The 13,242-nt window shown below is 37.0% G+C and overlaps 1 protein-coding gene across 2 annotated transcripts in view; it reads left to right on the forward strand.

The window, feature by feature from the left end:
- The window catches only part of LOC127655889 (glutamate receptor ionotropic, kainate 2), a 301,274-nt gene that overhangs the window by 91,854 nt on the left and 196,178 nt on the right, over positions 1-13,242 (forward strand). For both annotated transcript variants that reach the window (XM_052143929.1, XM_052143930.1), the window contains exons 5-6: positions 4,789-4,842; positions 7,491-7,664. In XM_052143929.1, coding sequence (XP_051999889.1) covers positions 4,789-4,842; positions 7,491-7,664 — 228 coding nt within the window. The remainder of the gene's footprint in view (positions 1-4,788; positions 4,843-7,490; positions 7,665-13,242) is intronic.

Below are 13,242 nucleotides of genomic sequence, written 5' to 3' on the forward strand. Positions count from 1 at the left end.
CCTCTAGAGCCTCCTATGGCACCACCTCCCTCGGCTCCGCCTCCCGAGCCTCCTGAGCCCCCCACGGCTCCTCCTCCAGGGCCTTCCATGGTTCCGCCTCCCAGGCCCCCTGACCCAGTCCCCGTCCTGTGTCCTCCTCCCAGGCCTCCTGACCCGGTCCCTGACCTGTGGTCTCCTCCCAGGCCCCCTGACCCAGTCCCTGTCCTGTGGCCTCCTCCCAGGCCCCCTGACCCAGTCCCTGTCCTGTGGCCTCCTCCCAGGCCTCCTGTTCCAGTCCTGTGGCCTCCAAGGCCCCCTGACCCTGTTCCCGACCTGTGGCCTCCTCCAAGGCCCCCTGACCCAGTCCCTGTCCTGTGGCCGCCTCCCAGGCCCTTGTGCCCCCTTGGACTGCCTGTCTGCCCCTTGTGCCCCCTTGGACTGCCTGTCTGCCCCTTGTGCCCCCTTGGACTGCCTGTTTTCCCCTTGTGTCCCCTTGGACTGCCTGTTTGCCCCTTGTGCCCCCTTGGACAATTTGTTTTTTCTTTTTTGTGCCTTTTGGAGCGTCTGGAATCCGCTCCTTAAAGTGGGGGCTCTGTCATGTTCTCTGTCTTTTGTTTTTGTGCTGTTATTTTGAAGTTTAGTTTAGTTCCTGTTTCCTGTTTGGTTTTTGTAGTCCTTTTGTAGTTTCATTTTATGATTGGATTTCCCCTGATTAGTTCTCATTCCCTGATTATTTCACCCAGGTGTTCCTTACTCCCTTGTTTGTTCCTTTCTGTATTTAAGTCCTTGGTTTCCCTGTCTCCTGTGTTAGTTCTTGCATGTTTTTGATGCTCTGTGCCAGGTCTCCCCTGTTTGCATGTTTCTGAGTTTTCTTTATGTTTTTGAATAAACTGCTGCGTCTAGATCCTCATTCTCCGCCTGCTTCGTCACAGCTACCCCACTTGTGAAAAACACTAGGCACCACTGAAAAGTATCTTTAAAGTGATCCATAAAAGTGACTTTAAATCATTATTTCATGTAAATCTCCCCTCCGCTGTAGCTCTCAATGGTGTCATTAGACACACTATGTCAGGTTTGAAATCAATGATGTTTGGTCATGATTCATGCAAGAACAGCGTGCCTATTTATTTAGTCCATGCAACATCACTGTCCATATGGTCAACTGTTCAGAGCTTTGGCAGAGGGGTGGATAAAGAACTCAGTATGTTCCTCACGCAAAGCTAGCCATAAGTCATATGGAACACTTTTATGATAAGTCCATGGTGCTTTAATGTTTCATTTTAATGCTTGATACCCCCAGTCCTCATTCACTTCATTAAATGGAAAAGACTAACCAGGACATAAAAAATTCAACGTTTGTGTTTCATAAAGTCCTATGGGTTTGGATTGACATTAAGGGTGAGTGAAAAATTATGACAGAACTATTCCTTTTAAGGGATACAAACTGGCTTAAGTGTCATATAGATCTAAAACCTATCACTATGTTTTAACTTCTGTTGTCCCATTGGCTAGTATACAGATAGTTCATTCAATAATGCTGTAAGTGCTTGTGGCTCATCAGAGCAGTTATGAGTTTCCAGCAGCAGACAGCAGATCTCTCCTGGAGGTATTCCACTCCATCTGGACATAATAGCAACTGTTATTAACACAGCAAGCCCACAAAACAACAAATGTAATTACTGACCTGACCTTTACCAATTCTAATCACCCTCTTCTGGCTGACGGCGGTTATAATCTATGATTTGTAAGCTTTGTTTTGTGTCTAAATGTGTATAGCACACACCTGTGCCATATGGCAGAGCTTCCTGTGGTACAGGAGCTGAGGATATCACAGGACCAGTTCCAAATTGAATTTTTACATAAATAATGTGCTATTCATAGGGCTGTTCCAAAAGAAAGTAAGCTGGGGAATCCCTTCAATATGGGTCATTCAGGTAGGTAAGCAAATTGTACATATAGCTGTTTATGAACAGTGTTACTCAAAAAATAATCTGCTACAGTTGACTGAATAATTCCAATATATTGTAATCTGATTACTTTACTGATAACTTCATTGAAAAGTAATCATATTACTAATTACTTTAATTTTAAGTTACTTTCTAAAGAACCTTTCACAGAAACGTGTTGTTTTTTATCTAAAATAATGACATCATTGTCGCAAACAAGTCAAAACACATTTCTCCCTTACAGTGACTTGTTAGGGGGCACACACCCTTCACCTGTCACAAAACACAAACAGATATGCAGTGGCAAAAAATAGTATGTGAAACCTTTGGAATTACCTGCATTTATGAATAAATGTGACTCAAATCTGGTTTGAGATTCATCTAAGTTACAATAATTAACAAACACAAATGGTTTTTACAAATAGCACACAAATTATTGTATTGTTCTTGTACATACTGAATACATCATTCAAACATTCACAGTGTAGGTTGGAAAAGTATGTGAACCCTTAGGCTAATGGCGTCAACAAAAGCTAAAGTCAGGAGTTGGCAAGCCTGGCATTCAATTAATGAAACAGGATTGGAGGTGTGGGTTAGAGCTACTTTGACTGATAAAATCCACTCAAACATTTTGAGATTTCTATGCCTTCACAAAAAAGAGATCTAAAACAACCTATGATCAAGAATTGTTGCTTTGCATGAAGCTGGAAAGGGTTACAAAGTTATATCGAAGAGCTTTGATATTCATCCGTCCACAGTTAGACAGATTGTCTATAAATGGAGACTTCAGTACTGTGGCTACTCTCCCTAGAAGTGACCGTCCAACAAAGATGACTCAAAGGGCACACTGCAGAATGCTCAATGAGGTAAAAAAGAACCCTAGAGTGAAAAATAAAGACTTGAAGGTATCATTGGAATTGGTTAACATCTCTGTTCATAAGTCTACTATACTGAAAAAAATGAAACAGGGATGCTGTCCATGGCAGGACACCACAAAGGAAGCCGCTGCTTTCCAACAAAAACAAGTTTGCCAAAGACCACCTTGACACTCCACAACGCACAATGCTGGAAAAACTTTGCTGGAAAAGGTTGAATAGTTTGGGAAGAACGTGCAGCACTACGTAAGGTGTTAAAAGGGCACTGCAACCAACATGAAAACATCATCCCAATGGTGAAGTACAGCGGAGGGAGCATCATGATTTGGGGTTGCTTTGCTGCTTCAGGGCCTAGAATGCAAGCCGTCAACAAGTTTATCAAGATATCATACAGGATGATGTCAGGATGGCTGTGCGCCAGCTGAAGCTCAGTAGAAGGTGGGTGATGAAGCAGGACAACGACCCTAAACATCAAAGTAACCTTTTGGAGTGGCCTAGTCAGAGCCTAGAACTTAACACCTATAGAGATGCTGTGGAATGACCTCAAGAGAGCCATTCACACCAGACATCCTAAGAATATGACTGAGCTGAAGCAGTTCTGTAAGAAGAATGGTCCAAAATTCCTTCTGAACGTTGTGCAGGTCTAATCCACAGCTACCGGAAACACTTGGTTGAGGTTATTGTTGCCAAAGGAGGGTCCCACCAGTTATTAAATCCAAGGGTTCGCTTACTTTGTTCATAACATTTATCACAACCGTTCAGAGGTGAAATATAAACTGTGTGGCGCTAGACGTGAGGTAAATTTTCTCCCAATCAGATCATAGATCATATCATATCATAGGTAAATTCTCTATTGAGTTTTAAATCAACAAAACAGACCTCCCTACCCTAAATCTAAACCTAAACCTAACTGATAGTATCATAAAAGCAAATGTAAAAAGTGTTTATGAACTGATAATCTGCCTTTTTACTCCTGTTGTAGCACATCTAGAGTTTATTTCACCCAGAAACTGATGCGATACGTACAGCAAGACATGTAATAATTTTGCAAAAATGTAGGTATAGTAACATGAAGTACAAGTGATTAGGCCACAATGATTCTCACATTTCAATTTGTATGAGAAATTGGACACAATTAGCTTGCGTGCTAATTCAGGATCACTTCTGTGATGTAGCAGCTGTTGCCAGGCGTGGAGCCGCTTCATGTAAGTTTCACATCACCCTGCAGTGCATACTAAATAGAGCACATGAAACAGGCTAACACTTGGGTTTAGGCATTTGTTTTTCCAACATTTAACAACACAACAGCTTGGCACATAAATTAATTATTGTTATGGATTGAGTTGTCTGTCAGTCTTCGAGAGATGCCGTGCGAATGTGTGGTTCTGTTGGCGTGGGAACTCTAGAGCTCATTACTTTTATAGAAACAAACAAGCAACAAGTAAACCAAATCCCATCTGCTCTTCTTTTAAATACTTCACCTTCTCTCATCTGCTGCTGAATACAGTAAAACAACACTGTGCTATATACAGTGCTTTAAAACAAATATCAGCCTTTCTTATTTCTTTTTACAAAATGACTATTTGCTATGGGGTTAAAAAGTAGTGGTAGAGCGTATACTATATATGTATATACGTACATACAGGATATATGGTAAGAAAATTGTAAAATATGTGTGCATCTTTGTTATCACTGAATTGGAGTATTTTGAGGTAATGTAAGAGCTCTGGATGGATTTATAAGCAACAGCGAGACAGTTGAGGGTGTGTTTCAAGGGTCTAAAGGAAAGACAGACTGAAAGTTTCATATTATTTCAGCTCACAGTCCTTCGCATATAAAACTTTTATGAGCCACAAAATATCATATAAACAATAAAGGCCATTTTCCTCACATGCCTTTCCTTTATTCAATGATAAATGGCACATTTTCACCAACAGCGTTACTCTTGTCTGAAAATGTTTTCATTATAGCTCAATCTCTTTTCTCAGGCTCTGGCCATGGGAATGATGACTGAATATTACCACTACATATTTACCACCCTGGTAAGTATGACTTTTTATATCATAAAATACTTTAAAATTCATACATCAGACCAGGATAATTTTTTTTGTGGGAATATTGTAAGTTTTATACATGTACACATATATATATATATATATATATATATATATATATATATATATATATATATATATATGGGTGAATAAGTAAAAATAACTGAACCTGAATAAAAAATATATATATATTATTGCTTTGTTGGATAGCGTCCTGGTTTCACAGCCGAGTTACACTTTCATTAAGTGTACATCTCATAGTCTAATTTCTGTCAAACTTTCAGAGATATTCTTTCTTACCTTTTGCGCCATTGGACAACTAATAATAATAATAATAATACTAATAATAATAATATATACAGTGCATTCAGAAAGTATTCAGACCCCTTCATTGTTTCACATTTAGTTTTGGCAGTCTTATGCTAAAATGCTTTAAATTATTGTTGTCACTTCAATCTACACTCCATACCCCATAATGACAAAGCAAAACAACCTTTTTTGATAAAATTGCATTTATTACATTTATTAAAAAGAAAAAACTGAAATAGCACATTGACATAAGTATTCAAACATTGATGAGTCCACCTCTGGCAAATTCAATTGATTGGACATGATTTGGAAAGGCACACACCTCTCTATATAAGGTCTCAGAGCTGAAAATGCATATCAGAGCAAAAACCAAGCCATGAGATCAAAGGAACTGCCTGCAGAGCTAAGAGACAAGATTGTGTCTAGGCACAGATCTGGGGAAGGCTACCAAAATTGTTTGGCTGAATTGAAAGTTTCAAAGAGCACAGTGGCCTCCATAATTCTTAAATGGAAGAAGTTTGGAACAACCAGGACTTTTCGTAGAGCTGGCCACCCAGCCAAACTGAGCAATCGGGGGAGAAGGGCCTTGGTAACATAGGTGACCAAGAACCTGATCATCACTCTGGTTGAGGTCCAGAGATCATGTGTGGAGATGGGAGAAACTTACACAAGGACAACCATCACTGCAACACTCCACCGATTTGAGCTTTATGGCAGAGTGACCAGATGGAAGCCTCTCCTCAGTGCAAGACACATAAAAAAGCACCCAAATGACTCTCCGACTGTGAGAAAAATGATTCTCTGGTCTGAAGAAATAAAGATTGAAATGTTTGGCCTCAATTCTAAGCATAATGTCTGGAGGAAAACAGGCACTGCTCATCATCTGTACAATACCATCTCAATGGTTAAGCATGGTGGTGGTAGCATCTTGCTGTGAGGGTGTTTTTCAGTGCCAGGGACTTGGGGACTGGTCAGGGTTGAAGGAAATCTGAACACAGCAAAATACAAAGATATCCTGAATGAAAACCTGTTCCAGAGCACTCAGGACCTCAGACTGGGCCGAAGGTTCACCTTCCAACAAGACAATGACCCTAAGCACACAGCAAAGACAATACAAGAGTGGCTTAGGGACAACTCTGTGAATGTCCTTGAGTGGCCCAGCCAGAGCCCAGAATTCAACCCAATCGAACATCTCTGGAGAGACCTGAAAATGGCTGACTACCGACAGCCCCCATTCAACCTGACAGAACATGAGAGGACCTGCAGAGAAGAATGGCAGAATATCCCCAAATCCAGGTGTGCAAATTTTGTTGCATTATACCCCTTAAAAACTTGAGACGGTAAACGCTGCCAAAGGTGCTTCAACTAAGTACTGAGTTAGGGGTCTGAATACTTATGTCAATGTGACGTTTCAGTTTTTTCTTTTTAATAAATTTTCTAAAATATAAAATTTTTTTATATTATATAAACAGTGTTGTGTGTAATCCACACGTTATTTTTTATATAATTAATCACACAGAATTAACATGTTAATTCGATATCCCTATATATATATATGTGTGTATATATATATATATATATATATATATATATATATATATATATATCAGCTGTGGCCTGTGCATTTTAAGTCTAGGCCTTCAGTGTTATTCATTCCATTAAGAAAACACAGTTTCACAATGAATAAGATGCTCATACATTATGTGGCCGTCAACTAATAATACCAATTGACATTTTAAAAACACGTCCATGCACGAAAACCATACCCAAAGAGGTCTAATACAAAGAAAAAGCTCTCTAATAATATTTGCAATTTAAATGTTGCTTGCAATTAATTTTGTTTCGTCAGAGTACACAGTTACTTTTCAAAACTTGATCATGAATGCTCAAGCAATAGAATTTACACTTAGAAACTCCTGATGCTGCTATAACAAAGCAAAAAGCACTTACTAATCTGATTTCCTTTCCTGTTTAATTAATCAATCGCTCGATCATGCAGAACATCTCAGGTTTGTAAATCCATAATGAACTCTTTCTCAATGGCGATACCAGCAGTGATGACAGCCGACTCGTCAGCAAGATCTCACACTCTTCGATTTCAAATTACATCAATTAAAGCGTGATTGTGTCACTCAAGAATATATATATATATATATTATCCTTATAATTTGAAAGCTGCCTCTTACTTCTCAAGTCAAAGTCAAACAAGAAACTCAGGATGCCCATAAGCACCATTGTGCACATTCACACTCACAAGGCCACGTCTCTTACATTTCCTATTTTTTTTTTTTATTTTAGTAACAAATGACATGTTCCATATTCTTTAGGATCTCTTTGCATTGGATGTGGAGCCATATCGCTACAGCGGTGTGAATATGACAGGATTCCGTATCCTGAACACAGAGAACAGTCAGGTGTCATCAATAATTGAGAAGTGGTCCATGGAGCGCCTGCAAGCACCTCCTAAACATGACTCGGGCCTGCTGGATGGTTTCATGACAGTAAGACATGTTCTTTTTAAACTATACTGACCAGTTCTTCCCAACTGGTTTTGCTTCAGGATGTGCCAGCGGGTCATAGAGATAAAAATAATTAGCAACATAATAATTAACTACAGTCTTGACCAACACAAAATAGGTATGGTTTAAAGAAGCTCTACTTTACAATGCATGCAGGCATTATGACCAAAACTGACCAAGTGCTTTGAAATCTGCAGACAAATCAGAAGTATTATGATAAATTAATATTCATTTTGCACTGTAAAATTATTATTGCAATCAGTAAAAACATAAAACGGATCAAATAGCCATGTGTCATATGTTGTTGGAAAGCTCTAAATGGGTTCCAACCCACCAATTGTAACCAAGGGCAAGTGGGAATTGATTTATGTAACTTAAATGTTATAATAGCCAAGTCATCAAAAAAAATTCAACCTGCAGAATAATACGAGTATACAGTAAAGATGAAAATATTGAAACTCTAGTTGCGTTTATTGCTGCTGATATCAGCTGCCGGATAAGTTGTTGGCTCAGTCTGTACAGAGCAATTTTACCCAGAAAACTTGAACCCACAACCTGCAGGGTATGCAAGGATCTGACGCATGTGTGATACAGTACGTGCAGGCACTCAATCTAAAATCTGTCTGATATCAGCATACTGGCAGGATCCCAGTACTTCCTCAACAGTGGCTCTTCTGTCCGGGAAAATGGCCAAAGTATGAACTCACTCGAGACTGGGTGAAACGCAAACAGAAGAAGAGATGAGAAGCCACATGCCAAATAGAGCCAACCTGCCAAAATAAATCTCAAGAGACACAAAACAATGACACACTATTGCACTCAATGGTTTGTTTCCTGTTCAGAGAGGAACTACAGATCTATAATGAGGCAAGATTTGATTAAACTCTGCTGTCATTTTAAAGGGATAGTTCACCTAATGAATACTATTCTGTCATTGTTTACTCACTCATGTGTTGTTTTAAAGCCATGTGACCTTCTAGAATGCAAATTGTATTGGTAACACTTTACTTTAATTTTCCCTTTGTTAAGGGTTTATAAAAGTGTTTATTAATGACTAATAAAGCATTTACAAATGCATTATATATCACTGATTTAAAATAGACTAATAGAAAGATTAAAGTAAGGGATTATGTCATTTTGCTACTGGCCGCTTTGTGTTTATATTTATTACTGTATTGTCTTGACTCACTTGTGTTGTCACATTAATGCCAAAAGAATGGTATTACTCCAAGTGCTGTCCCAACTTAAGTCCAAGAAACCTAAAGTCCTCTGCTAAAACACTTCAGATCTTCATGCTCACTCACAACATATATCATATATCCAGAATGTATTCCAAAATGTATTATCAAGAATAAGATTTTTGCCTTAATATCAAAGATCTTACTAGAAAAAAGGAATTTATGATACAATGTGAATTTTCTTGATAAAAATATGATTGTGTCTGGTGATGTATGTATGTGCATGTAAAATGGCTAGAAATAGCATTTTAGCTTAGCATAAAGCTAACAATTTACACAAGGTTTATTTCTATTTCTTCAAACGTACTTCTCTGTCTGCTCGTATGAATGTAACACATCATAAGAAAGTGTTTCACCGCTGTTCAAATGCACTTTGGATCACATCATTTATATGTATAAATGTTTTCCATCTGAAAGTACTAAATATGAAAAAAAAAAATGACAATAATATGCAAAGTAATCTCTTCAGTAATCAAAATACTTTTTGAATGTAACTGTATTCTAATTACCAATGATTTAAATTGTAACAGTAGTGGAATACAGTTACTTATATTTTGTATTTGAAATACGTAATCCTGTTACATATATTCTGTTACTCCCCAACCCTGCATATAATAAAACCTGATGACCAATAAACCATACTGAACTTTATGTACATATGTTTCTAAATGTTGGCAAATTAATGCTTCATGCCTTTTAAAGTAAGGTACATTTTCATAGGTTACATATTTTCAATGAGTGTTATTGAGCATTTATAAAACGTAAGTTAAAATGCTAACTATTTGTCCAGCATTGCATGAGTCATAACTTTTATGCATGTTTTTATAAAAATAAATATACTAGTCTTTAATGAACCCCATTTATAAACCCTTAACTAAAGGAAAAATGTAAAGTACCTCCAAAAAAAATATTCAAATGTTTCCTATACATACATACACATACTGCATATACAGTACATAATTATAACTTCCAGAACCCCTACCAGAATTGTAAAATTGCTCATGATCCCCATCCCAATTCAACATTAGGCATTAATTCCTGTCCATTTACTAGTGTATAAAAGAGAAGCTTGATTATTCTGCTTAACATCTCCATTTGTGCTTCACAGAAGATAGAAAGTCAATGACATGAAAGTGAGTAAATGATGATGATGATTTTTGGAAGTTTTCGTAGAAAATAATTGAGGATAGAATGCAGTAAAGAGTGAAATATATCTATATACTGTTTACTGTCATACACGAATCCACCCGTTCACACACACAGACTGGATTAAGACAGCTGAGGGAGGGCAGCAGGAAGGGAGGGCATCGATTAAAAGACTCAAAGACCTTTAATTAGCTGACTCAGCCTGTCGTACAGCACAGCACAGCACACACAGTAACTCAACCGTATATCTGCACTTATCAAAGGACAAACACTGACTATTCAATCCTCTCTTTCTATGTGTTCTAACGTTGACATTGATGATTATTTCAGAACCTCAATATTTCAGGTTGCCCTGGGATGTGCATTTGAAGGTGGGTGTTAATCAATCAGCCAGTTGGCCAGCCGTCAGAGGCTAATGCATATTGACACTGAGGAAAGTTTCTGTAAACGTTTGATTAGCAGTTTCACTGGTGCTCTGTATTTATAGTCCCGTTAAAGCTTTATATTGAATGACTGGAGAGTAACTTATGGAGCTCAGACTGACAAATACTTCTTGAGAAAAACATAGAGCCACAAGATTTCTGACTAATTCTTTTTTTTCACCCAACTGCCATCAAATTTAGTAACGAAATGCCTCTTCCACTGTAGAGACTGCGATTTGGAGCTCCATATAGTTTTTATTAGAGCTGTCAATTGATAAATTATCAATTTACAAAGTAATGTCTGTTTAGCCAGAGTAATGCATCTTTAATAAAAGTTTAATTGGGCATATCTAGTGCTTACTTTAGATTAGGTCACGCAGAATACTTAGCTTGCAATTAAACAGTGCTTTTATTATGACCTTTATTAAGCAGACATTGCTTTAATAGTAAATGTTCCAAAAACACATTAAAGGAATGTTCCGGGTTCAATCAAGTTAAGTTCAATCAACAGAATTTGTAGCATAATGTTCATTATCACAAAAATACATTTGGACTTACTCCTCCTTTTCTTTAAAAAAAAAGCAAAAAAATGTGTGTTACATGGAGACACTTATACTGGAAGTGAATGAGGCCAATTTTTGAACATGAAAATACTCACAGTTTCAAAAGTATAGACACAAGACATAAAGGATAAGTGTGTAAATGTGATAAACTCACTTACTAACCACATCTGTGTAAAGTTATATCCCATTCGTTACCATGACGATGTACATAATGTCAACCATCCCTAATACAGCTGTAAAAATTTTAATGTAAACATCTTTACAGCTCAAATAATACACGTTTCAACAGAAGAATTATTGATAAGTTTCACATTTGTGTGTTTAAACTCTCCAGAAATTGTCCCTCTCTATGTCAGCCCTATCCCATTAAAAAAAGCCTAAATGCCATAAAAAATACATTCATAAAACATTAAGCATAAATGTATATCCATTTAATTTCATATAAATGTGTGTATATAATTTCCTTAATGACTATGAATTTATACCTTATTAATGTTCTCACGAGCACTTCTTAGCAACTGGTTTGCATCAACTAAAATACATCAGTTGATTAACAAGATTTACAAATTGTTTACTAAGAATGAAAAACCGTTATCAAACTGTTCTTAGAACCTATTAAACAATAGTAAACCATTTGCTACAGAGAATATAAATGAATCACATTCTATTTGTATGTATCTTATTAATGTTTTAATAATGTAGGAAAAATCATTTATAAATGATCAATTAACTATAAACTTGTGCTTTACAAATACTTTATACTGCATAGTTATTATAAAGTGCTACCTTTTTTTACAGTACATAGAAAGACTGACAATTTTGTATTGTTGTTATTTGAGGGCCTATGTTTGTGAGATTAGTTTGTGTGCAGTGGGTTGTGATATCAAATTCTACACATTTTCTCTTTGGACAATAATTAATCTTCATACGGTGAAGGTCTGCCCTAAGTCATGGTTTAACATGCATAATGAAAATGACCTAACAAGGTCCTCAGACTTATTAGCATAATTTCTCTGCTTGCTAATTGCTTTAGTTTCTGTCTGATTTACTTGGCAAGAGCTGATCTTCAGCACAAATCATCATCTGCTGAAAAACACCCATTCATGCCTGTAGAGTCAGTGTCCTTGTGAGTTTATGTAAGGAAGACACAGAGAAAAGACAAATGATTCTTCACAGTACTCTTTAGTGGGACGCACAGAGCTTTTACAAAACCTACCAGGCCCATTTCCATATTCTCCACGTGGCCTGTAATGTATTCACAGGTATTTCTCTAATACATTTAGTGAAATAAGTTATTTTGTAAGTGGTTTTCTGCTTTCTATTTTTCATAATGTTTATTGAATAACTTTATACTATACATCTAAACATTTATTTTATTGTATTTGGCTGTGAACAGATTCTTAAATAATGGTACAGGTGGTACAATGATACAGTGATAGTATCAAATGCTAATAATATGGTACTTAAACATATACCATGGTATACTGATTTATTACCATATTAAAATATCATGTTATTTAAATCGCACTGCTAGGTACTTCCAGTAATACCCTGGTACATAACCAAAATATACTCTCAGAAAAAAAAGTACATTTTAAGGTACAAGGGCCATCAATGGGGGTTGTAACCCTCAAGTGGACCTTTTTGTACTTCTAGTTTTGGGACCCTAAAGACCCTTGAAGGTACATTGTGTACCTTTCAAAGTACATGTATATGTTATGGTCCTCTGAGAACCAAAATTGACCTGCGCAGTACCTTGTTTTCTCCTCAAGGGTACGGTTATGTAAAAAAGGTACAAAAAGGACCCGTTGAGGGGTATCATCCCAGTGACAGCCCTTACACTTTAAAAGGTACAATTTAGTTTTTTTTCTGAGAGTGTGCCATGGCATTGCCATGTTTCCATAAATCTATGGTATTACCATGTTACATATCCAAAACAACACATTATTACGATGTCACATGTTCTAAACATTGGCGCTACCATGTTACCATGTCAAAAATATAGTAATGCTGTGGCATCTTTTGGTGCTTTGTTAGATAAACACAAGATGTTCACTGTAATAAAAAGATTGTAACACATAGGTAAATAGTATTATACTGTGGAATATATTAGCTAAAAATTTATGAATTTGAATATTGCACTCAGTCCCTTATAGACCTGTCTGTCCTTACTGTCTTGTGAGAGATTTGT

Source organism: Xyrauchen texanus, chromosome 15 (assembly GCF_025860055.1).
Source record: "Xyrauchen texanus isolate HMW12.3.18 chromosome 15, RBS_HiC_50CHRs, whole genome shotgun sequence".
In the NCBI taxonomy this organism is placed as follows: domain Eukaryota; kingdom Metazoa; phylum Chordata; class Actinopteri; order Cypriniformes; family Catostomidae; genus Xyrauchen; species Xyrauchen texanus.